This window comes from Hemibagrus wyckioides, linkage group LG03 (genome assembly GCF_019097595.1).
Source record: "Hemibagrus wyckioides isolate EC202008001 linkage group LG03, SWU_Hwy_1.0, whole genome shotgun sequence".
In the NCBI taxonomy this organism is placed as follows: Eukaryota; Metazoa; Chordata; class Actinopteri; order Siluriformes; family Bagridae; genus Hemibagrus; species Hemibagrus wyckioides.
Genome location: NC_080712.1, coordinates 12,310,422 through 12,336,883, shown reverse-complemented (window position 1 = coordinate 12,336,883; position 26,462 = coordinate 12,310,422). Strand labels below are relative to the sequence as shown.

General features: G+C 41.0%; 1 protein-coding gene across 38 annotated transcripts in view; it reads left to right on the top strand.

Annotated features, from left to right (window-relative positions):
* camk2g2 (calcium/calmodulin-dependent protein kinase (CaM kinase) II gamma 2) overlaps nucleotides 1–26,395 on the top strand; it is a 68,968-nt gene extending 42,573 nt beyond the window's left edge. Inside the window, exons 8-23 of one of the 38 annotated variants that reach the window (XM_058386197.1) lie at nucleotides 535–618; nucleotides 709–803; nucleotides 1,450–1,572; nucleotides 4,099–4,182; nucleotides 4,269–4,311; nucleotides 4,611–4,673; nucleotides 8,041–8,081; nucleotides 11,869–11,946; nucleotides 13,620–13,664; nucleotides 14,270–14,324; nucleotides 17,689–17,763; nucleotides 19,059–19,175; nucleotides 19,862–19,937; nucleotides 20,045–20,139; nucleotides 22,836–23,084; nucleotides 23,402–26,395. In XM_058386197.1, the coding sequence (XP_058242180.1) occupies nucleotides 535–618; nucleotides 709–803; nucleotides 1,450–1,572; nucleotides 4,099–4,182; nucleotides 4,269–4,311; nucleotides 4,611–4,673; nucleotides 8,041–8,081; nucleotides 11,869–11,946; nucleotides 13,620–13,664; nucleotides 14,270–14,324; nucleotides 17,689–17,763; nucleotides 19,059–19,175; nucleotides 19,862–19,937; nucleotides 20,045–20,139; nucleotides 22,836–23,068 (1,307 nt within the window). In that variant the 3' untranslated portion in view covers nucleotides 23,069–23,084; nucleotides 23,402–26,395. Of the gene's footprint in view, nucleotides 1–534; nucleotides 619–708; nucleotides 804–1,449; nucleotides 1,573–4,098; nucleotides 4,183–4,268; nucleotides 4,312–4,610; nucleotides 4,674–8,040; nucleotides 8,082–9,166; nucleotides 9,200–11,868; nucleotides 11,947–13,619; nucleotides 13,665–14,269; nucleotides 14,325–17,688; nucleotides 17,764–19,058; nucleotides 19,176–19,861; nucleotides 19,938–20,044; nucleotides 20,140–22,835; nucleotides 23,085–23,401 lie in introns of all 38 variants that reach the window. The other 37 variants (XM_058386180.1, XM_058386181.1, XM_058386211.1 and 34 more) reach the window with 37 other exon arrangements.
* Nucleotides 26,396–26,462: the final 67 nt, after the last annotated feature.

Here is a 26,462-nt window from a genome sequence, read left to right as displayed (position 1 = left end):
CTATGGTGTGAAGTAAAATTAGTCTTAATTGACCTGAAATTATGCAAGCTGCTCCTTTCATGCATTATTCTCTCATATCCCTGTTCCAATCTTGCCCTTGTCTCTTTTTACCCTGCGTGAGGCTGGAGAGGATCCAGTGCTGCTGTTAAGTAGGGCTTTAGGAGGATGTTGACTGGCGATGACCTGTGCTTATGTGTGGAGTGCACATTGACCTCTGAAAGCAAATAAGTACTGTGCAGGTCATTAAAAAAAATGAGCTTAGCCAAATATGGTCTCGTTCTTGTCATATTTACCTGTGTAGTCACAAATATGCTTTTAGATTTTTAAGAAAGGAATAAGTATTGACAATCAACAAAAGCAGCATTATCCTAGCTTAAAGTGCTTAACAGTGTGTGCAGAACTCAAAACTCTATCAACAGGAACTTCATTTAGCTTTGTCATTGATTCTCATCGCTAGTGTGTTGATCTTAGTGTAGGAAAACACTACAGTAATGTCTTTTCACTGTAGTGTGAGTTTCTGGTTACTCTGTGCAGGTTTTGCTGGTACTCCTGGCTATCTCTCCCCCGAGGTTCTGAGGAAGGACCCGTACGGCAAGCCCGTTGACATCTGGGCGTGTGGTACGTCCTCTATGCTGCTGTTGCTTTTTTGTCTGGCCTTCATTAAGGCTTCATTCTGCCGGCTTTAACACTGTGTGTGTGTGTGTGTAGGTGTGATCCTGTACATCTTGCTGGTGGGCTACCCCCCATTCTGGGATGAGGACCAACACAAACTCTACCAGCAGATCAAGGCAGGAGCTTATGATGTGAGTAATCTGATCTGCAGTAATGCGTTTCTCCTTCCTCTACCCGTCTTATATAGAATTAAATGTATATTTTTCCCTGCAGTGTTTCATTGATTATTTTCATTTCTTCTTTAGATTTGATTCCAGATCAATTCATGCCAGATAAAAAGATTTGTTGCAGTGTTGCTTTGCGGCGATTAGTCTAGTTGAATTGGCAAGCAGTCTAATCAGTCAAACCTGTGACACGCGGAACGTCACACCCACAGCCAGCCGTATCGACCGAGAGCGGCGAGCCCAGACTTTAGGCCCCTATCAATTTTGAATTGGCTGAGATTTAGCGTTGAGTCACTTTCTAATCAATCACCGAAGCCCTTGTCCATCAATCTTAAATGCACATAGCTTTCAATAAGCTCTACTAGAGTAGATGTAAGTTAGAACAGAAAATCAGCTTCTGACTTCGTAACTATACTAATAGTGTTGATAATAAAAAGTGTTTAAATGTAGTAGAAACAATTTAAAAATAAAGATAGATAATTATGAGCTCAAGTTGACCATTTAGTCATTTTTATTCTTTCGTTTTTCATTGCAGTTCTCTTATTGTGTGCACTAAATTAATGTGTGTTCACTGTACATCTGTTTGTGACTTAAATGTTCATCATTGTCTCAGTTTCCCTCTCCTGAGTGGGACACAGTTACTCCAGAGGCCAAAAACCTCATCAACCAGATGCTGACCATCAACCCGGCTAAGAGGATAACTGCTGACCAGGCCCTCAAGCACCCATGGGTCTGCGTAAGTGCCTTAACTTTTAATTTTAGATATGTTATAAAAGCTAGATATAGCACACAACCTTTTTTTTTCTGACCACATGGGCAAACCTGAATATAGGCCCACATTGATCCCACGTGTTTTTTAACTTTAAAAAAAAACGAATGATTTTTAATTCACTGTGAAGCACTTCACTTTAGATGCTGTCTGCTAGCACATGAAATTTTAATATCCAGTAGCAGGGATGAGCAAATCATCAATTCATTAGCTTGCCCACCTGCCAAGTGAGAGCTCCAGTGTGCTGCCCAGTTACATATTTTGTTTGCCCAGAAACCTTATTAATCTAATTAACTAGGTTAGCGTAATGTTTGCTGAGCTAGTTAGCCACTTCATTTACAATAAGGCAATCAAATGAACACTAATTCTCAGGTATGAGATGACTCTGTACAGTTATAGTCCTTATCTTTTTTAGAAACAAGTTTCATATGTAGCAGATTGTATTTTTAATTGCCAATAAAAATTCAGGGAGTCTTTGGCCGACATTTCAGCTCTCAGGTTTGCTGTACCACATGAAGGATATCATTTTAGCCTGATTATTTCTTTTATATTTATTAACGCAAACCACATTTTAGTTTTGCTAAAAGTCAATAAACGTGATGGAGAGCTGCCTGCCTACACAGAGGGAGGCAATTTGACTGACATGGTAGATGAGCAACCACAGACCATTTCCTGTTGAAAGTGTCATACTTACTCAGCATTATGTGTTTCACACCAAAACTCTCAAATCATTTTAACGGTAGGATTCTGTGACTGGTCTGTTTTTTTTTTTGTTTGTTTTTTTGTTAACTCCAGTAACTATGTTGCTCCAAAAAGCTCACTGTTCAAAAGTTTAGTTTTTCTTGAAGCAAGCACATGGAAGCACGGATCAGATAGCATTTTGAAGGATGTCTCCAGAAAAGTCCACAAAAGATGTCAGGCACTCTGTATCTCATGGGTGTGGAGCATCAAAAGCTGAAACTAACTGCTGGATTGAATAAAGTGCTGAGAAGGCTCCAAAATAGGAACTGCTGTTTCAGCTGTAGTTTGTATTAAGACAGAGAAGAGAGAGTTCTGGCAGAAATAAACTCCACCAAGTCAGCAAGCTAGTCATCTACTCCTATCCACCATGAATTCCACTGGATTTGATCCTGTGCACTGGGAAGTGTAATTACTGGTTCTTCGATTCAGTCGAGGTGTTGGAGAAACATTCCTGCTGCGTCTAAAATTGTACCCTCACTCACTATATACTTTTTATACGGCGCTGTAGGGAGGGCAGCGGTGAAAGTGACAACAAACTGAATTCAGACAACACTTATTCATCAGTGCTCCCGATTAACATCTTCATAATGTGTTATGTTATATAATCACTTTGAACATTTTATATAGAGATACAGTCCCTGAAATAACTCTTTACGCATTGAGAAAGCTAGTATGCATCGGTACCACAAGATGTATGGTGCAGTAGGAGTGTTAATATCGTGCAGTATACACTGAATATGATTTTGCCCCTGAAAATTCAGTAATAAAGCGAATCAGTGTATGATGAATAGGGAATGAGTTTATTTCAGACACAGCACTCCTTTCACCAGATTGCAGGACTAAATTTGTCCTCTTTCCTCATCTAGGCTGAGTCTGTTCACTGCCGTCTTTCTCATAGTGTATTCCTTTAATTCTGAGTCACGCTATATAGTTCGATATATCCGTCTTATATACTTCGGAGTGATGGATAAGCCGCTCTGATTGAACCTGATATCATCACTAAAACTTTCTGTTCTTTCAGTAGTTACACGTAATACACATTTCTATACATTAATACACATTTAATTGATTTTCATCAAGTTTTCTTTCAGAATCTGTATTTCTATGTTACAGGTTTGCAGTAATTTTATACTTTTCCTCTCAGTTGATTTACTTTAAAGTTTAAAAGCTTTAAGGAGTTTTATTGTGGCAGTGTTCATTCAGCACACTCAGGCCTCTGCACCTGTGAAGGCTAAGCTAGAAGTGTGAAACACACTAAGCAGTATCCCAAACAGTGACAAACTGACAAATGAGGTGTTATGCTTTAATGCTGTTTTTACAGTTTCTATCAGTAGCTTCTCCAAACTGCTGCCTGTAACTGCTTTAATTCTACCCAGTGCGGCAGGGGAGTTCTCTTACGGGGTTATCGCATCGCATATGATCATTTATTTGCTCGTATAGTACTAAATTCATCTCTGTTTTAAACCCTAGACCTCCGTCTGAGTCTCAGTCCATGACCATGATCAAGTCTCAAAAGAATGGCAAGATTATATCCTGTCACCGTTAAACAGTTAATATTATCCTGTCGAATATATGGCGTATCAAGATGTAATATTAGAATTCAAAGACGTTCCTCTGCTTGATTTACTGGCATAGTGTCTATGCTGAATTTCACGATCTCTCTTGTTTTTCTAAACTGAATCAGAGCCGATTGTGATGCATGGTGCGATTCCTTCCTCCTGCTAAATTCTCCCACTCCTGTTTCCCATGCAGCAACGCTCCACTGTGGCTTCCATGATGCATCGCCAAGAGACTGTTGAGTGTCTGCGCAAATTCAACGCCAGGAGAAAACTGAAGGTGTGTCACTCACTCCATCGATGCGGTGTTTATACTCTGCTCGACTTTATTCTATAAGTAAATTGAATTTTGTATTATTTCCACAGGGGGCCATTCTGACCACCATGCTTGTGTCTAGAAACTTCTCTGGTGAGTTACTTGTAGACTAAGAGTACTCCCAAGATTATCCCAAACTACCAGTGTTTTTCAGCACACTGTTGTACTCTTTCTTAGAACAATAGAGCTTTATTTTCATAATTTTTTTTTTAATCTTGTGTCTTGGCACTGTATTTTATGACTCCATCTGACTGACTATAGAAACTCACCCTAACTGCCATGAGATTTGCTTGATGATGTGTGTTACTTGAGGGCATGCGGTGAGTTGTCATTAGTAAAGGGCCAAGGCCTCACATTAGTCCTTCCCAACGGAATGCTTCTTTGTCCAATAGTGGGCCGGCAGCACACGAGCCCCGCCGCCCCCACCACCAGCACGGCTGCGCTGGCACAGGAAGGTATGTGTGGAGAGGGGCATTATCTGCCTCTCAGTCTTCACTCTGCCCGCATGTTTGGCACGCGGGAGAATGGTCTGCCCTGAACGCACCGACTCTCACTGCACACACTCTGATCGACATGCAGATGGGCAAACATGCTAGCGCCGGGCACAGTTGTGTAGGCAAATTCAGCAGATGGTTCAGTGTAAAATGTCTAGTAAAGGACCATATTTTCTGGACAATAAGATGCTCCTGAGTATAGGCTGGAGTTATTAAATTACTTTCTCTAAAACCTTTCAACATTTTAATCATCCCAAAGCGATCATAACCATCTCTATTTCAAAATATCAGCCTTTCCTAAATGGTTGGGTATGGCAGGTTGGAAAAGAAAAGGTTACAGCACTTTGGTTCAAATCTAAAGTGCAGGACAGGCTAACTGACATAATATTAATATTTAAAATTTAATATTAACATAATAGCAAGCTAAAGTTAGAATAAACTCGTAACTATACTGATTTTTATATAGACGCTACATTCTTAAAACAATTAGGTCATAACGTATATATCGTCACTAGCTAGCAGCAGACAAAACTGCCATTTTTGTGTATCTGAAAGATTGGATGTTTAGAGACATTTCATCATGAGACAATAATGACATGATAATGTCACAGCAGCTGGAAAGCAGAAATCCAGGTAGCCTATAGTCTGGGACATATAAGTCAGTGAGTCAGGACTCATTTGAAGACGTATTGCCATTCACCTGAGGGGGTCATCAGTTCACCTGAAATCAACTCTGCGTTGAGATGTTACTTTTTAGCACTAGCATTTTCGTTTAATTTTTTATTAAGTGCAAAAGACACTATAGTGTCAGTTTGTCCTGAGCAGCACTGTGAAAAAGTGTCAGGGCCAGTCATTCAGCTAGGCACGGATCAGTAAATAGACATGAGCTTCCATGGTCTCAGGTCCACAATCAATAACTTCAGCTGAGATTAAAGAGTTCTTGCTTTAATCATGGAAACAATGACCATGGGATTACTTTTTTGAGTTACTGGTCAAGTATAAAACATTACATCATACGACCCCAACATTAGACAGTGTCACTTGATGATGATGTCCATCGGTCGCCACAACAGATCATCCGATCTGCATGTTAGATTTTGGCACAGGTTTTATGCCAGATGCCCTTCCTCACGCAATCCTCCATTTTTATCTGGGCTTGGGATCGGCACTGACAGTTAACCCCTCAGTGAGAGTGCTGGATCCTTACTTTAGAAAATATTTATATATAACGGATAATTTTATCATTTTTATTCCCCTTTGAAAGGTGCAATGTCTTCAAGATTACATCATAAATCTAGCTGCTTTGCTGTACTACTATTAGACATTTCACAAGAAAACAAATGAAATAGAGATGGGTGTCTTGTCTTGCAAAACCTGTGTATTATTTCCTGTACAGATTGACATTTCACTTGTGAAGCTGAAGCAAGCTTGAACTGAAACCTGAAACATTCAGCAAAGAGAGAAAAGATCAAAAAAGTTGTGCTTCTTAAAGATATATTACTGCAAATAAATGCAGGTTGATCCAAGAAGCAACGTCCTCTGAAAGCATTATGCATCCTTTGTAAGGTCTTTAAAGGAAGCATCACGTATTGTGCCTTGTGAGCTTGAAGCTCATGAGAGATAGGCATGTGTAGGTGGCCGGGTGATACTTAAACCTTTAATCCCGGGGCATTGTCCAAATCAGACTGTTGAGAAGTTTAGTAAATATCCATTTCATGATTGTATCACGCTACAGTAATTATTAAGCTCAGTGCTAAGTTTTTTTTTGGAGTTACACACTGAGAAACTGGGTTTTTGGGTGCAGCCTTGCAGCGACAGTGTTGTTTGTATAGAAAACACATGATGATGCTATATGCTGAAATAATAGTGTGTGTATGAGAGTATGTGTGTGTGTGTGTGTGTTAATGCTCATGTGTCAGCATGCATTTTCATATATGAAGTGTTGGACCACAGAGAGGGCCAGTGGGTTCGTTTCAGTGTTTGAGTTGAGCAGACATGTCGTGCTGTTCAGCATGTGTCCGGGAGAGTGTGTGTGTGTGTGCGCGTGTGGGTGTGTGCGTGTGCATGGAAAATGGGATGCAAAATAGACTCTTTCCTGCATCAGTATCCAAGAGGCATGCCTGCTGGTCCATTGCCTTGAGGCTAAGGTCTGCTTGAGGGTGTTTGATTTGAATTGGATCCAGTGTAGAGAATTCAGTGCAGTATTTCTTTTTGTCTGTATTATGATTCGGACGCCATAAGGGATGCGGCACTGAATGTGGAAGCGATGCTCTGTTTTGCCCCTAGTGGAATAAAAGAGACTGGCTCTTGTAGCACAGTTTATTTAATTATTGGCCACTAATCACATTTAATTTAATAATACTTTAATAATAATAATAATTTTTGTATTGTTTGTAATTTTATTTTATTTTTTTATTTTATTTTATTTTATTTTATTTATGTAGAGCCTTGCCAGATTAAAAATGTACCACAGGCCATATTTTTGACACCCCTGGGATACAGTTTGTAAATAACTTTAATTGTCCCTTCTAACATCAGGTATTACAACAACTTTGTTGTTTGACCTTAACCTGTAATTTAACCTGTAACTTTCACTCGGTTTGCCCTTAGTATTAGCGTTGAATAAGCCCTCTGCCTGATTATTGCATGTTAAACAAGGGTCTTGTGTTGGTCTACCTGTCTACCCGCTGGAGGCAGTAAAGATATCTGCTTGTTATCCAGAGCTGCATGTCGAGGCAGTAGCTTCCTCGCTGCATGGACCAAGCATGAAAAGACAAACTTTCTGCTAGCTTTTCCCCAAAACATATCACTGACTGCTTCTAATCTCAACCTTTTTTCTTGCCTCTCTTCCTACCTTTTGCCAATTGGAAGGTAAGAGAATTTTAGGATTCACAAAAGAACTGGAGGTCTAGTGATCGTTTTTGTAATATGTTTGTGAGGAGACTCTGTTCATTTCTGTCATGTGTCAACAACATCTCAGTGTTGCCTTCGTGTTTGTATCCATCTGTGTGTGAAACCATTCTGTATGTTTTTGTGTGTGTGTGTCAAGGGGAATATTCTAATATATGCATGCAAATATAGAATATACAGTGTGTTGTATTAGATGGTAGTGAGGACACGACATCATGAGCAGCTTCATGGTTTCCCAGCGCTTGGGGATATAGCAGCTGTAATGAACTGAAGGACACAGCACTGCGGACGCCGACATCATCTGTCTCCTCTGGCACTTTATTCGTCAGGAGATACACTGCAGTGCTTTTTCTGGCCAGCTCTTCTACATAGCATTAAAAGATATCCTGAACTGTGTGCTTTGTCTTTTGTTTTTCAGCATGCAAAAGTTTACTGAACAAAAAGTCTGATGGAGTGAAGGTAAGCTCTGTCTGAACCCCCTTCTCTCTCACACACACTCTCGCACTCTCTCACACTCTCACACTCTCTCTCTCAAACACTCTCTCACACACACACTCTCACTCACACACTTTCACACTCTGACTAGCTCAATAAATTACTTTATAGTAATCTTTATAGGGATGTCAGTGCCCCACCCTCTCTGTTTCGTCACTATTAACTCGCACACATCTTTTCAATCCTTCCTATCAGTCTTCCTTCCTTCCCTTCCTTTCTATCCATCTTCTTTCCTTTCCCTTCTTTTCTTTCTCCATCCCTCCCTTCCATCCTTCCTTCTTTCCCTCCCTAACTTTCTATCCATCTTCTTTCCTATCCTTTCTTTCCTTCCTCACTTTTTTTTCTTCCTTTCTATCCATATTCCTTCCCTCCTTCCTTCCTTCCTTCCTTCCCTAACTTTCTATCCATCTTCTTTCCTATCCTTTCTTTCCTTCCTCGCTTGCGTTCTTCCTTTCTATCCATATTCCTTCCTTCCTTCCTCCTTCCCTCCCTCCCTCCCTCCTTCCCTCCCTCCCTCCTTCCCTCCCTCCATTCCTTCCTTCCTTCCTTCCTTCCTCCCTCCCTTCCTCCCTCTCTTCTTTCTTTCCATCCTCTACTGTCTCAGACTTGTATAATGGGATCAGGTGTAAGTGTTGATGTAAGTTAGGTCTACTCTTCCCTGTACTAGTCTCAGTGCATGCAGTGAATAGTTGGTAAATTTTATCCAGAGTTAAAATCTATCTTTCAAAATGAGGTGTTCAGCTCAATTCGGTTACATAACCTAATTGCACCTAGAGAAATATGTTTATATAGAGATTATTTTAATAAAGTTAGATATATTGTGTATGTACACGTTTTCTTTAGATTATCCGTCACTCATCACTGAAGGTTTTTCTGGTTATTCCTTCTCTTCCTGTTTTTTTTTGTTTTTTTTTTCTAAAAGATCCTATAATGCACAGCTATATTTTTCTATTCCTATTTTCATTGGCTTCGTTTTTTCCCCCCTGTGCTCCTATGCTATCTTGTTTTTTTTCCTTTTTTTTTTACCTTCTGTGTTTCACACTGTTCAGAAAAGGAAGTCAAGCTCCAGTGTTTGTTTGATGGTGAGATCTGTTCTATGTCTCCCCTCACTTTTCCATGTTCCTCTTTTTTTTTTTTGGTTGAGATGCTAGTAATTTTATTTTTTTTTTCCTCATTGGACCTTTTTCTGTTCGATCAGACATCGCAGCCATTCTCTTTGGTTTTATACATACACACTGACACACACATGCATGTATCTGTGCATATCACACCACATACTCCTTTAAGGTCCACTAAGATGAATGTTGCTGTTGCTTCCTATTCACTTGTCATAACAGAGCAGCGTTGCGTAATGTTAAGCCCAGGCCAAGAAAAAGCTGAGGCAGACTAAAAGTGGCACTGTGCTCCTGTTTACGAGGCCGGAGTGCTAGTTTTGATCCAGGGCCATTTATTTTATTACTTAGTGGACCTTTTAAACATTCCATGCTGTAACCAGCACATCTCCGAGCCTTCTGTGGCAGAAGAGTTCTCAGAAGTGCACAAATCATCATTTTTATCGCTCTTATATTTAATCTCACCTGGTCTTCAGATAGACTGCACCTTGTTGCAGAGTATATCCTACACCCAAGCACCATATCCACCACTGTAGCACCCCGCAACCCCACAACGCAGCAGGTCATGTCTCTCACCGTACCGATTGCTGACATGTTGCGTCATTCTTAGCTTGCCAAAGTGAAGAAAGGCTTTTTTTTAGACTCGTCACAGTTATACTTGATTTATTTTTCCATATTTGCAAGCATAGTTTATGCATATACATATGTGGATCATTTCTCATGCGCTGGTGTTCTGTCTTTGGTTGGTTGCATTTAATAGGCAGCAGCAGCATTCGGTTTCTCCCCCCGCCCCCGGGTGTTGATCCGATAGACAGATGTTAGCAATGATGGAGTTGTATGTGGCCTGGGAGCTGTAGTAGTAAATCTTGAATATTTCAATGTGCACTTTGACTAATTGTGCAAAATGGCAAATATGTAGGAATGCTGATTTAGATCATCACGCCGAGACAAAGTCAAATCTCACGGATGTTTTAGGATTCCTGCAAAGCTCAGATTTTTATCTATGCATGTGCGATCATCTCACTATGCACACCACCCATTACCTCTGCTTCAACTGCACGAGATCAGGCCTGACTCAACACACACACACACACTCAAACACAAAGCACTTACTTTACTCTCTTTTATTCCTTGGATGCTATTCTTCCCACCATCACACAAACTTGAGTGTGGCTTAGTTAGATTGCGGCATCATGCGGAGATATAATGAAGCGTTTAATCCGAGACACATTCTCATAAATGAACAGACTATTGTACATTTATTAATATACGTCTGTACATACGAGCATGAAATTGATATGTTTTTTTCCTATAGTATTGTAAAAGGGAAGCTGTGCCTCTCACTCTGTTTTGAGTTCACTTTTGTTCTTTTAGACATCCTTCTTTATCGCGTGACTGTAAGGATTTCAGAAGTGCGTAAATATTTGCACTGGAAAGGTGGTACTAGTAATGCGCCAGCCCTCTTTTTTTCTTTCTATTTTGATTGAATAATGATATCAGAGGCTTGAATACAGACTCAGTATAAACAATCCTCTGAGCAAACACCGTGGGCTTCAGTTTACAAATTCTGTGAAACCTCACCCTGCATGGGCTGTGTCGAGTCAGTCAACAGCTCATATAGTCGTGTCCTAAAATACAGAAAATGTCTGTGTATTTTTCCTTTCCAACCGAAGTTTCCTTACATGTTAAAGTGCTTAAAGGATCCACATTATAGTTCAACTGTATAAGTTCCATTCAGTGTTTACATTCACCCTTCTTTGGAACGAATGAAACAAATGAATGGGAAAAATATGTTGTTGTAATACATTTGCTTTTTTTGCTTTTTTTTTTGACCATGAGAATTGTACTGTTAAATTGCATTTTAATACCTACAGCTCCTTTAAGATGCTTTTTGTTTATTTGTAGTCATTACTTACATAAGCCAACAGTATTCATATACTATACTATATATATTTAACACAAAAGATTGTGTGTTTTTTGTTTTTTTTTCACTGCATGCAGTGGGCTGTCAGGGACCTGTAGCATTCCTCCACAGAGACTTGAACAATGTCTTCCATGATATCCGATATAATGTTGTTAATTATAGCCTTGTAAGTGTTTCGGTAGATGCAACTGATGTGAAGTTATTTTTGTCTCCGTAGGTACCAGTTTATCTCTCTGCAGGAGCATCATCCTTTTATTATTTAATCTGACATTTCCCCTTATGCTTTAGGATAACCTCGTCGAACGTCAAGCTGTTTTTCAATGCTTTTTAATGGCTCCTGCTCAGCACTGGAGCAGTGTTAACATTTTAGGCTATTCATGATGGTTAGTCTGTAGCTTGTGAATGTTTAAAGGAGTGCACACACAGATCTGTGACTTTCACACATGCGTAAGTTATTCCTTGATTTAGTCACAGTAGTGCAAATCCATAGGTTCCTGAATGCACAGTGAAAAGACCACTTTTGTTTTTCTATCTGCGGTATTATGCAGACACCTTGTATATATCAGTGTATAATAGCAGAAGGCAGGAGGATATATGATGTGCTGTGCAAGTTAAGCCGCTCCTGTGAAGACGATTGGCCTTTGGACTTAATTTCATTTGGAAAATCAATTGATCAGAAATCATTTTTGCCCTGTGTTTTGTCTTTTTGCCCCAGCCACAGACAAACAACAATAAAAACAGTGTAGTAAGCAGCAGCACCAAAGACAGCAGCATATCATCCACAGCACCGATGGTACTTCATCTCTCTTTATTTCCTCATTGTTGCTTTACTCATGTTTGATTTAGCAGTTCACACATTTCTGTTTAGTGGGTTTTTTTTTTTTCCATCAGCTTGTCTCATCTGTTTTGTTTTTGAGTTGAATCAACTTTAATCATCCCTCCTTCCTGCCCTGGGTTTAGAGATGTGTGATGTTGCTAATGTTTTTAATGATTCAAACTAAAAGTGTACTGAATCTCATCCTTGAGTCCTGTTTTACCTACATGCTCCATTCACAAATGTAGATTTTAATGAAAATGAAGTCTTTGCTATTAAATGAAAGCCTGTGTATCTTTAACCCTTTTAAACCTTTCTTTGGGACAAAACAATGGATATGCTAGATATGAGCTTGTGCTTAATATCTGGTACCCTGACGGCGTGTCTAGGTGAAACAGGATTCACTTCTATTAGAAAGTTATAAAGTTTAGAAGATGCAGTTCCTTTTATTTCCAATTATTTCCCGCCTGCATTACAGTTCTTGATTTGTAACAACTATATTATACCCAGAACTTACAGTTGACTGCAAGAGTTTGCATGCCCTCAGGGACAAAGGTTTATTATGATCAGGTGTACTGATTTTAGCATTTCCATAGAAATGAATATAATGTTAGTTTAAGCGTTTACTTTTCATTTCTAAATGCCGCCCTTCTCCATCTATTTTTGTATCACTTTTTTTTTTTTCTTGTCCTATTGGGGGACATGGTGGCTTAGTGGTTAACATGTTTGCCTCACACCTCTTTTTTTCCACTGAGCTACCATTCGTGCAAACTTTTGCACTCAACTTTATATAACGTCTTGAAAGAGGAAGAAACGGAACTCCAAGTTTCTCTTTCATTAGTTATAGTACTGTGCTGTTAAGCATATCAGCAGCATCAGTATTGATGCTGATATTCATCAGTAGAACATCAGCTTTAATGTTTTGAAGGTGGCAGTCAATGCTATGAGTAAGTTTTATTGAAAAAAATCTAAATACTAACATGGAACAAAATGATATCAGAGAGACAAGAAGAACCCTGTAGCTATGAAACTGAGCTGCTTGCTGTGGTTGCTTTGTTTCTCTCACAATTGGATCACGGCTCTCGTCTGTTTGTCCACTGCAGCGGCATTTTCTTTCTCTCTATAGCATCTATGACTTTTAGATCACATAGATAAAGGGGCTGAAATTCTCAGAGATATTTCAAGAAAGTGGCTTATGCTGTGTTGGGACTGCATCTTCTGCTGTTTTGTGTGTGTGTGTGTGCACGCACGTGTGTGTGTGTGTGTGTTTGTTTTTGGGGAGTGTGTTCAGTGTTTGTAACATGGTACAGTGCTTATAGAGTGCTTTGTGTCACTTTGTGTGTGAGCCTAGTAAATGGGGTTAAGCGACTTTGTCCCTACTCTTCGCTCTTCTATTCGCTTCACTACTTATTGAAAACTTCATCAGCCCAAAGCATAGCACCTGTCTGTCCAGATAGATCTCACATAGTGCTCTCGACAGCTTACCAGTGTCTTTCATCTCCTGCTGTGTGTGCTCCAGCCCTCTGCACTTGGCTTTAGTAGTAGCAGTGGTCTAGTTTTTAAGCTGTTAGTTTCGGAGTTTGGGGCTCTATCTAACCCCCCCTCCTACTGCCCCCTCCTCTGCATGGTAAACTGTCTCCTGCCTTTCTCAGGAACCACAGACCACTGTCGTGCACAACCCAGCCGACGGCGTCAAGGTAAGCGGCTTCAGCTGCCAGCTCCGCAGCGCTCTGCAGTTTTCACCACTAACACCACTAATACTGCACCATCACCACTCAGAAACGAACCATCCAGAGCTCACTTTGAATTGCAAATCAGCCAATTCAATGCATAAATAAATTAGAACAGTGGATTTTTTTTTTTTTTTTTTCTCTTCTTCATGCCTGCAAATTAAGTAAGGCAGGTTTTGGTCCAGTTGGCTGAATTGGTATTCAAGGAACCCACTCACCTACTGAGACCTCTGACTCTTAACTAATAAACTCATGTAGACTTGGGGGAGAAGAACAAAAAACCTCACTTTCCCTGACTTGTCTTAGGTCCCATGTACTAACTGTGTCGTGGTGCTTGGCTTATTAAGCTCGCCTTCTCTCAGGACATGGCTGGTTTGTGCAGGGCTTGGTGTGTTCCACAGAGGAAGTGTGTTTGACCATGGTTATGTGGTTGGCGGTGTGTGTGTGTGTGTGTGTGCGCGTTTGTGTCTGTGTATCAGCCAAACTTAAACTCATAAGTCCTAAGTGACCTTTTAACCTTTCTCTCCTTTTTGTTTTGTTTTCTTTCCCCTCTCCCTCTTGTGTCGTTCCAGGGGTCCATGGAGAGTTGTAACACTACAGAAGAGGAGGACATGAAAGGTAGGAAAGGTACACTATCAACCTTTCACGTAATCTGCATGTCTTTTCCTCTTCTCTTTAGCACAGATAGACAGCTGAACAGGTTAGCCCAAAGATGGATATTAGATTGGGGTGGACAGTGTTTTAGGATGCATGGAAACTTTTTCTAAAATAGTATAGCTAATTCTCTAATTTGTTAGGCACTGGGGAAAGGAGAGAGTAAGGGACACGACACTGAAAGCCAGCCACTGGTGTGTGCAGGAATCTGTCTGAGCTGCGATGACTGAGGCTGTGTGACTGAAGAGTTGGCAGTTTTACAGGATGATGATGGCTACAGTGGAGAATAAAGCAGGGTCAGGCTGAATGATGATGAGCTTGAATCAGCACTCTGGTGTTAGAGAAAGAGAGAGAGAGAGATAGCAGTGCTGTAGGTGCAGGACCTGGGGTTTAGACTTCACTGCTTTTGATGTTGAAAAGGCAATGAGGTTCAGTTATATATACAATATTTTAGATGGCGTTAACATCTACTTGAAACTCGGTTTAAAGCCGTAAACATAGAATATGTAAGCCTGAGGACTCGTATTCTTTTGTTGAGGCTGCCGTAAGCACATCTGTCACAACCAATATGCTGCCTTCTTAGATCCGTTTATTTTTATCATGTCTTTAGAACGATCCTTATATATGCAAGCAGTGATATGCAATCTACCAGAGTTGACAAATAGATTTAATATCTAGCCCACCAGTTAAATGAAACCTCTCGGTTGCTGCCATATGCCAAACGTTTTTGTTGCCAGGAAACTTAATATACTAAAAATGTGATCGCTTTAACATAATGTAATAAAGTATGACCAGTTACTTTAAAGTGCGTTAATACAGCCTAAGGGGGGGGAAAGAGTATGAATTTCTAGGGAGGTGACGACCGTGTAGCCGTAGTCCTAATCCTCTGATGTAGCACATTGTATTTGCACGTCATCACAAATAAAACGCAGTATCCGAGTCCGTTTCGCAGTGTGATCGTCTGTACGAGATCATCTGTAATCCAAGATAATCCACGCTAATTATTACAACTAGTACAAACCATTCAATCATCAGACAGATCACTCCGTGGATGATTTGTGGTGAGATTTACAAGTAGAGCGCATTGTTACATACCTGCAAAAACCATTGTAAATAGCAGGGTTTATTTTGTATCTCTGGTTGTTGAGCCTGCTTGTCTTCCAGGTAACATTTAATTTATAAAAACCCTGGACATAAAAATCTGTTGTTCATTTAATGTAGTTCAAGGAAAAACATCTTGGAATGTGCAAATATCACACACTTGGCTGTTACGTAATCTCAAGAAGAAAAGTTTTTTTCCCCCTTTACATAAGCAGTGTTCTTCAGGCCTGTTTGTTGTGATTGTTGTTTGAACAGCGCTAATTGGTTTTATTGGTTTTTATAATTGGCTACAGTACAGAAGTAGAAACGGACACATTGGACACCAGTCATGTCACGGCTGCTTGACTCTGTTGGGGTAACGGGAAAAAGAGTGTAAATTTAGTCTTCCACCTCCGTCACGTCTCTCAGCCAAAACAGCCCTGCTGCTCACGTCACGGCAGAGTAGCCCAAAGATCCCACATTCTGTACCGGAGTGAGACTATGCAGACTTGGACAGAGCAGTCTTTCAGTTTGCATTACACACTCCCACAATCCCACACAGTTTCCCTTGCACTCTGCTCTCGCTTGCTATATCTCTCAGTGGGGTAATATGCACTGTAAAGTCAAAATACTGCAGGAGCATCTTGTTCTACTTCACACTTGGATATGAAAATTTTAATTACTGCTGTTTACCAACTGCAGTCAGTGCGAATCATCCAGAACCCATATACACACACGCACATTAGGGATATTCCTGAATATGAATACAATAATTAGGAATAAACAGATGATGTGTTGGATACAGTTACAGAGGTATACGAGATTTAGATTTTCTATTTGTTTGTTTTTATAGAACGCTTGAGGGAAAGGTTCCTAAGGCATCTGCTATCCGAGTAGGTATTTCATGGCACTCGATAAAAAATTTATATGAACAGGAGCCATAATTGAGCAGACAGATATGAAGCTTGAGGACAAAGGAAGGACCATATATACAGAGGGGCCCAAAAAATGTATACACACTTCAACAGTTGTTATCTATGCCCCTTTTTTAAAACTTACATTGAATTATGGCAGCTGTGTGTAGTGTTATGTTTCCTCAGTAGTCGCAGCATCGTTGATGCCATCATGTGACAGTCAGAAGAGAGACAGAGAAAATGGCAGAGATCATTTTGAAGTGGTATTGTAAATTTGTGTAAAGTTTAACAACAGTGGTGACGTGTGTTTGGAACAGAACCATCAACACGACTAACAATCGCTGAATGAATTCCTGATGATCATTCAGTAGTTTGCAAAAATCAGAAGTGTCTGGATGCTAATGGTGACCACTAATGTGATTGCATAATTCTACAGCTTCCCTTTTAGTAATAAAAATATATTTGAATATATCTTGAAGTGTGTATACATTTTTATCAGGCCCTCTGTATATTTGTGTTTTTGTATAGAAGCAACTAAATTAGTCAGAGCCAGAATTCACACACCTTGCTGACCGTGCTGGTATTTTTATCCCTGGGTATTTGTCCAGCGTTTCACAAGGGTTGTTTAAACCTTAGGCCATGCTCGCTTAAGGGAAGAATACACATATGGATATTTAAAACACTGAACAAATACAGATAGTGGCGTTGTGTTTATACTCAGAGTGCACATTCATGTCATGCCTTAGACTCCCCTTCAGATCCTGGAAGAGTGCTTCTAAAGTATTAATATCATCAGGTAGAAGTTTATTAGTCTCATTTCCTATTTCCTGTTTGGTGTTTGCAGTAGGTGTATGAAAAGTCACCACAACATTCATCATCAGCTGATTAAACATTTTGTAGGCAGGTCTCAAGCACACACTGGAATAAACTGGCTAGATCAGTAGAATCCTCTGTGACATTTTTGAGTGCAGAAAAACCAGTCACCAATAAGCAACTAGGCATCATTCACATTCAAGTGATATTCAGTCTTGTATAAAGCCTAAAACTTTGACGCATCTTTCTTAATCCAGTGTCATAACCTAAATGACTCCGTTCGGCTTTGTAAAGGTCTTCTGGTCGTCACGTAAAATGAGGATGCTCGTAAGCTTCTCGTCACTGTGTGTGTTCTGTTTTATTTTGCTTCTTGAACATGAGTGTCTGCGTCTACACGTAATCCATATGCAAAACAACCAATTTGACTACTATGTAAAGCTTTACTTGTACCATAGTCCTATAAAAGGAGATGGGGAAATGAGCCTATTGTCTTTTTCCCCCCTTTTTGTTTTTGATTGGCTGTGATTCAGTTGACAGGATTAGCAGTGACAGCGCAGTGTTCAGTCAGTGCAGTGATTCACCTCCTCCCCTGATCCCACCACCCAGTAAGTTTCCTTACATGACAAAGAGCTGACCCCTGATCTGCTCTCCATTTCTCCTCCATGTAGTTCTTCCTGCTAACTGTACAACGTCTCTGTTCCTTCAAGTCCATCGTGTTCAAAAGCCGCCTCCAAATTTAAAAAAACCATGTTTTTACTTCAATTTTTTAAGACAGCCAAGCAGATAAATGGCTTTTTCTAATAAATCTATTGCTGATAAAATATTTGCACTATCACAAAGATCTGGTCTGGTTAACCTAAAAGGGAAGGAGATTCTGAACATTTAAAGACATCGTTCCCGCCATGGCACTTTGAGCACTGTGGACATTGTGACAGCTGATATCTGATTACAAACTGAATTGATCAGGCTGATGTCTGCTTCACTGTGGTACATAGCTATCCAACTATTTAATCAAAGCCTGGTGTGTGTGCGTTCCTGCTCATGTGTAAGAGTTAGCCAGCCAAGTTTTAGACATCGTTCGGCATCGTTTGATCAGGATCCTGCATGTAGAAGATGTAGTTACCTTAACTTTAGAGGATTTCATGAATGTGCTCTTAGTGAAGATGCACGATATTGCAAGATTTTGGTAATTGCCCCCTTTAGTGATATTTTGACCTCAGCTTAACCCTTAAGGTCTGCTGTAGGTGCTCTGTATATACTGTTCTCCATGCTGACAATAATAACAATTAACCAATATGATAAAATGATATGGTGCCAGATCCAGAACAATCGTCAACCATTGCATTTTTAGGGGGAAACTTTAGCTTGAGCCACATTTCTTTTAATTTGTTTTTTTTTTTTTTGTTTTTTTTTTTAAAGAAAGTGCATTGTCTCTGACGCGTTAAAAGTTTGACGACGTTTTTGTAAGCTGTCATTCTTTACCGCTTCCTGTGCTCTCATCTATCACTCGTCTCTCTCTCGTTGCTGCAGTGTAGTTCTGCTAATGTCTACCATGTGCAGTCTGAACTGCTGTCACTGCCACTCCTGTAGACTCTGCTCCTGGTGTCTGCTGCCTCCTGCTGTCTGCTCAGTGTACTGTTCTGTATCTGCAGTGAAATTTCATCGACTTTTTTAGAGCCTTATATGAAGAATAATCTTCTTGCTGTCTATATGCCAGAGCTCTCTCGGGCTCTTAGAGATGTGCTGTGGTTTGCTGTGTACAGACATGCAGGATTTTTCTTATAAACGTTGCCTTCTTGGTGTGACTTGACACTTTTTTTGGTTCGTTGTGGCTAAGCATGCGAGTGCGTGGAGTGTGGCGCAGTTTCCTCTTTGTGGATTTTGTGTCATTGCCTTGCAGCCAGCGCTCAGAATAATGCAAAGCACAGTGCGTGGAGCAGCAGAGGGCAGAGCTCGTGCCCTGCTGTACCTGCCCAGACCCTCATGGCAGCAGCGGGGGGGAACAGCTCACTGCGGTGTAAGTGCTAGACTGCAGAATGTAGAATTAGTGAGACGTGCAAGAGGCTTCAGAAAGGGGAAATGTGGCATGTATTATATATGCATATTTTGAATCCAAACTGGAACAGCACAAGTTATACATTCAGTAAAATCTTAGCGCTGTGTTTGCCAGTGTCTTCACGCTATGCATTGTTCGTCTCGGTTTTCTTGTGGGCAGCATTAGTATGCAGCCAGGGCAAGTGTTGCCTTTCTGCTGCCAAGGACAATGCGATTTATACAGACTTGTGTATTGATGTGTCATTGATCTTAGTCTATTCACGCATTCTAACATAATAAAGCAGCTCATGGAAACTTGCTTATGACCACACATCACAGGGTTGCCTTCCAGCATTTATTAAGATCTAAATATTTAGCAATTACAAAAATGTACGATTTGTTATGAAATTTCCAAAATATGGAGTAGAAATTCCTGCCGTTTTTGAGCTCATCCTTTTTTGTTTTGTTTAAGTCACATGTGGCTCAGATGCTTCTTGTAGTCATGTATGAGTGACTGTGTGGGTTGTAGTCAGGGGTTATGTAGCTTAAAGGTTGATTAGGGTGGAATCTGTTTGCATGCAGTTTATTTTTGTATGTTTATAAATATAAAATTTCTGTATTGGGATCTCTAACTTATTTTTATAACTGTCCTACCTCTTTGGACATCAGCGCGCAAGCAAGAAATCATCAAAATTACTGAACAGCTGATTGAAGCCATCAACAACGGAGACTTCGAGGCCTATACGTAAGTTTACAATCTTCTTCCCAGAATTTTATTGTATTGTATTTTTCCACCTGTGAATCTGTGTCTAAATATTTTTGAGATTGTTTCTTTGGTTTCTTTTGCTTTAGGAGAATCTGTGACCCTGGGCTAACCTCCTTTGAGCCTGAAGCACTGGGCAACCTAGTTGAAGGCATGGACTTCCACAAGTTCTACTTTGAGAACCGTGAGTGACCCACACCTTCTGAATGGAGTGCTACTTTGTCTCAGACAGATTCAAGAAGTTAATGAACTGACAAAAATAAAGTAAAAATAGTCACTGGACTGTTTAAACCTAGAGGGATGTTTATAACATGAGTTTATGATCTCTCTCTCTCTCTCTCTGTGCTTCTCTCTGTTTATCTCTCACTCTGTGTCTCTCTCTCTCTCTGTTACTCTCTGTTTCTCTCAATCTGTGTCTGTTTCTCTCTCTCTCTCTCTCTCTGTGCTTCTCTCTGTTTATCTCTCTCTCTCTGTGCTTCTCTCTGTTTATCTCTCACTCTGTGTCTCTCTCTCTCTCTCTCTGTTACTCTCTGTTTCTCTCAATCTGTCTGTTTCTCTCTCTCTCTCTCTGTGCTTCTCTCTGTTTATCTCTCACTCTGTGTGTGTGTGTCTCTCTCTCTCTCTCTCTCTCTCTCTCTCACTCTCTCTGTGCTTCTCTGTTTATCTCTCACTCTGTGTCTCTCTCTCTCTCTCTCTCTCTCTCTCTCTCTCTCTCTCTCTCTGTTACTCTCTGTTTCTCTCAATCTGTGTCTGTTTCTCTCTCTCTCTCTCTCTCTCTCTGTGCTTCTCTGTTTATCTCTCTCTCTCTGTGCTTCTCTGTTTATCTCTCACTCTCTCTCACTCTCTCTGTGCTTCTCTCTGTTTATCTCTCACTCTGTGTCTCTCTCTCTCTCTCTCTCTCTCTCTCTCTCTGTTACTCTCTGTTTCTCTCAATCTGTGTCTGTTTCTCTCTCTCTCTCTCTCTCTCTCTCTCTCTCTGTGCTTCTCTCTGTTTATCTCTCACTCTGTCTCTTTCTTGCTCTCTGTGCTTCTTTGTTTCTCTCTCACTGTGTCTCTCTGTCTCTCTCTCTCTCTTTCTGTGTCTGTGCTTCTCTCTGTTTATCTCTCTCTCTCTCTCTCTCTCTCTCTCTCTCTCTCTCTCTGTGCTTCTGTTTATCTCTCACTCTCTCCTTCTCTCTCTCTCTCTCTCTCTCTCTCTCTCTCTCTGCTTCTCTTTGTCTATCTCTCACTCTGTCTATCTCTCACTTTCTCTCTTTCTCTCTCTCTCTCTGTCTGTGCTTCTCTGTTTATCTCTCTCTCTGTGCTTCTCTCTGTTTATCTCTCACTCTGTCTCTCTCTCTCTCTCTCTCTGTCTCTCTCTCTGTCTGTGCTTCTGTTTATCTCTCACTCTCTTTCTCTTTCTCTCTCTCTCTCTGTCTGTGCTTCTCTCTGTTTATCTCTCACTCTCTTTCTCTCTCTCTCTCTCTCTCTCTCTCTCTCTCTCTCTCTCTCTCTCTCTCTCTCTCTCTTTCTCTCTCAATCTGTCTGTTTCTCTCTCTCTCTCTCTCTCTCTCTCTCTCTGTGCTTCTCTCTGTTTCTCTCTGTTTATCTCTCAATCTGTCTGTTTCTCTCTCTCTCTCTCTCTCTCTGTTTCTCTCTCAATCTGTCTGTTTCTCTCTCTCTCTCTCTCTCTCTCTCTCTGTTTCTCTCTCAATCTGTCTGTTTCTCTCTCTCTCTCTCTCTCTCTCTGTGCTTCTCTCTGTTTATCTCTCACTCTGTGTCTCTCTCTCTGTCTCTCTCTCTCTGTCTGTGCTTCTGTTTATCTCTCACTCTCTCACTCTTTCTCTTTCTCTCTCTGTCTGTGCTTCTCTCTGTTTATCTCTTTCTCTCTCTCTCTCTCTCTCTCTCTCTCTCTCTCTCTGTTTCTCTCTCAATCTGTCTGTTTCTCTCTCTCTCTCTCTCTCTCTGTGCTTCTCTCTGTTTCTCTCTGTTTATCTCTCAATCTGTCTGTTTCTCTCTCTCTCTCTCTCTCTCTCTGTTTCTCTCTGTTTATCTCTCAATCTGTCTGTTTCTCTCTCTCTCTCTCTCTCTCTCTCTGTGTGCTCTCTGTTTATCTCTCACTCTGTCTCTCTCTCTCTCTCTCTGTGTGTGCTTCTCTCTGTTTATCTCTCACTCTGTCTCTTTCTCTCTCTCTCTCTCTCTGTGTGCTCTCTGTTTATCTCTCACTCTGTCTCTCTCTCTCTCTCTCTGTGTGTGCTTCTCTCTGTTTATCTCTCACTCTGTCTCTTTCTCTCTCTCTCTCTCTCTCTCTGTGCTTCTCTCTGTTTATCTCTCTCTCTCTGCTTCTCTGTTTATCTCTCACTCTCTCTCCTTCTCTCTCTCTCTGCTTCTCTTTGTCTATCTCTCACTCTGTCTATCTCTCTCTCTCTGTCTGTCTGTGCTTCTCTCTGTCTATCTCTCTCTCTCTCTCTCTCTCTCTCTCTCTGTCTGTGCTTCTCTCTGTTTATCTCTCTCTCTGTGCTTCTCTGTTTATCTCTCACTCTGTCTCTTTCTCTCTCTCTCTCGCACTGCTTCTCTTTGTCTATCTCTCACTCTGTCTATCTCTCTCTCTCTCTCTGTGCTTCTCTCTGTTTATCTCTCTCTCTCTCTCTCTCTCTCTCTCTCTCTGTGCTTCTCTCTGTTTATCTCTCTCTCTCTCTCTCTCTCTCTCTGTGCTTCTCTCTGTTTATCTCTCTCTCTCTCTCTCTCTCTCTCTCTCTCTGTGTCTGTGCTTCTCTCTGTTTATCTCTCTCTCTCTCCTTCTCTCTCTCTCTCTGTGCTTCTCTGTTCATCTCTCACTCTCTCTCCCTCTCTCTCTGCTTCTCTTTGTCTATCTCTCACTCTCTCTCTCTCTCTGTGTAGTCTTGAGCAAGAATAGCAAGCCAGTGCACACCACCATCTTAAATCCTCATGTTCATCTGATCGGAGAGGATGCAGCCTGCATCGCTTACATCCGCCTGACTCAGTACATTGATAGCCAGGGCCGCCCGCGCAGCTGCCAGTCGGAGGAGACGCGCGTGTGGCACCGTCGTGATTCCAAGTGGCTCAATGTGCATTTCCACTGCTCAGGAGCACCGGCTGCCCCTTTACAATGAACTACACCAGGCACAGGTACATCACTCACACAGCAGTCCACAGTACATCACATTTGTCCAGCAGAAGCTCATAGCTGTTCTTTACCTCGGAGAAAGCCCAGTCTTCTGTCTGCTGTATGTGGGCTGGATTCTAACACTGTTATATATAAAAGTCTAACACTGAAGCCCAGCATAGCTCAGTGAATATATTGCCTGAATACCTGGACTTAGCACTTAATTAAATTAAAATAGCATCCAAATTTGCCTTATAGTGGCCTGTATGTAATGTTTCTTAGGAAACAGAGTTGTCTTGAGTAACAATATGAACTAAGGTGCAAAATGTCTCTTTCCCAGCTTGCCCGGATGATTGGAGCATGTCTTCTCAGTGGTCGGATTGGTGCCAGGGGCCCGGCCGGAAGAGAAAACATAAGGGGGAAAATATTACACAACAAAGTAAAAAAATTAAAAAATTTAAAGCCAGCTGAGGCCAGCACCACTTCAGTCCAACCGTAGCTAGACGTGGGGGCCGGTGATGGCAGCGGCCCCGCCCTCCGAATGCTGCATGCTTCTGATGCCCACAGGGGGCGCTGTCTCGTCCTTTACCCATGAGCCCATCTCTTCTGCCCGTCGTTCAGCAAGAGTGTTTCAAGTATTAATATGTTGTAAATTTTTGAGATAGTCAATCCTCACACCGTTAACGGGGCTGAAAGTGACGGAGGTTTAAAATCAGAAATGTGAATTTTTAAAAGGGAAGCCCACTTTTCAGTGGCTAGTGGTGTTTCTTTTTTCTTTTTTCTTTGGTTAATGTGTGTTCAGCTGAATTCAGCAAACCAATGGTAAGGGTGGAATATTTGAGGAGCAAAACTAAATTCTTACTTAATATCAGAAAATATCACCAAAGTGTAGAATTTAGACTTTGACATGGTTATTTTAGCAGTCCTTTGATTCGGGAGAAGATCGGGAGGAGCGTAGGAAGGTTTTTAGTATCTTGTAGGGTTCTTTTGTGTAACTTTTTGTGTTTTTAATCTCCTGAATGATGCTGTATTTGGAAGTTCTTTGTGTTTTCAAAAAAAAAAAGAAGAAAAAAATAGCAGATTTTTAAAAGCAAGGCACGTTCAATATAGTTGTACACTGATATTTATAGAGAGGAAGAAAAAGAGCAAGGGTGTTTGTGTTTGTGTGTGATAACACGGTCTCGCTTGGCACTCATTGCTTTGGTGTGCGTTAACAAGCCCTTGTGTACACACACACACACACACACACACACACATTGGCACACGAGTGCCAAGAACCCTGACACGTGTTCAGTCAATTTACTCAACTTGCTTGTCTATTTGCAGCTCTGTCATGTCCTACTGGTTAGAACCTGAAGTTTCAGAACACTCACTTTCACGTCATTAGTGTGTTCCTAGTCTCCTTGTGAACAATAGGAGGAGCTTCAACACTATTCACCTCATCCTGATCGCTTCTTCTCTCTCTCACACACATTTAGATCAGCTTCCTAGAGCGCCGGCTATGTGTGCTTATACTTTTTCTAGACTCTTACGAAGCATGTTTGAATCGAATAGAAATGGCCTGTACTGTTTTGCACATAAGCCTGAGACGCTGTGCTGTCGTGTTCCCGTTGCGTGAACTTTTCTGCAACTTCAGGTTAGAGAATCCCTCCCCGAGGGCGAGTCGTCAGACTCACCCTGACACCAGTCCATAGCTGTTATACACTCCCTCCATGCGTGCGTGTGTGTGTGTGTGTCTGCACACTGCCTGTGGTGTTCTAATTGTGACGTACTGTCTGTTCTTCCACTCCCTGTTCCATCTCCGGACTCACTGTGAGTGCCGCTCGAGCATGTTTAATAGAGGAAAGGGAGTGCGATGGATGAATTACCCGGTGATCGTGTGACTTTCAGCCGACTTGAGAATGGAGAACGCGATCACGCTAAAGGCAGTTGGTTCGTAGGTCCCTTTGTGACACTTTGTGTTGTACTGGTCTAATGTTAGTGTTCTTAGTGTTGATGTTTATTCTGGATCATATATTTTTTAAACTGTAAATACTGACGCAGTGCCCATGTGTAGATGAAGGGTGGAGTCTAGGCTGTGCCAAACGTGCACGTCCTCTCCGTCTGTCCCGTATACACACACCCGAACATGTTCCTAGACACACTCCATCATGCACTGGTACAATGAATCCTGTTGTAAATGCAAATCGTCATGTGTAGCTTTGTGTGGCTGTGTTACTGCTCAAACACAGTGTGCTTCCTTTAAGGCATATCTGTGTGTGTGAGTGTGTGTGTGTGTGAGAGAGTCAGTTTGACATCATCTGTGTGACACCTTTTCACTGTAGTAGCGTAGTTTTGTGTGTGAATGTCAGTGACTAAAAAGGGTCAAAGCTTGGAGCTGGACCCCTTCACCTTGTTCAAAGCAATTCTGCTTACTGAGGGGGAAAAAAATAAACACAACCCCCTGTCCTCAGTCACACAGAGCTTAACACAGCAGACAGTACACAGCGCAGCACTGTGACACCCGCCACCCCATCACACTGTGTTCCTGTTTTGCGCCCTGGTGCAGTGTGTGTGCAGTTCCAGTGTGGTGATGTTCTGGGTTTCTGTAGTGTCTGTTCTGAGGCCTATCGTCGTGCGTCCACACAGCCATGCGGAATGTTTATGTAAAAACAACACAACCCGAATTTATTCAATATTGACCGTAGGGAAAAAAAAAACCTATCAAATCGAGGAGAGCAACGGATGACGGTGTTTCAGATATAGGAAAAAGATGCCTGCTAGACATATTGTTCGTTTAGCTTGCAAAACGAGGGTGAGCTTTCACACGCTATACTGAAATATCTCCAGCAAGGCTGCTCAGTTTTAACAACCGAACCATATATGCAGTTGGACAGAAGGAGGAAAATATGCATGTCTACTCTGGTAATATTTTTCACTGTCTGTGTTTACTTAAAAATGGAAAATCTATCTTATCTATCTATATGTATGCTACCTGCATTCTCGAGATAATTGAAAATGGCTCTGTTTCAAATGCTAAAATCAAGTGATGTATCACAAACGAAAAAAAAAAAAGGACAAAAAAAGAATTAACAAAGCCTTAGCTTGGTATGTTCCCCAGATTCTATTCAATTTATTGCATTGTAACCATATGATGGTTCTACATATGACTATACTCTGAGTTTTAATTGGATGCTGGATTTTTTTGCATGATCATACGATTAATAAAACCATTTAAAAATGAAAAAAAGAGTTTAAAAAATATCAAGTGTTTGTTTGAATGTCTGTAGATCTTCATGATAGCTTTGTTATTATTGAACATGGGAAAGTATTTAATAAAAACATTTAAACATAAGCAGCGCTTGCTTTCTCAATCCTGCTTCGAATAAACCTGTGTGTGTGTGTATATATATATATATATA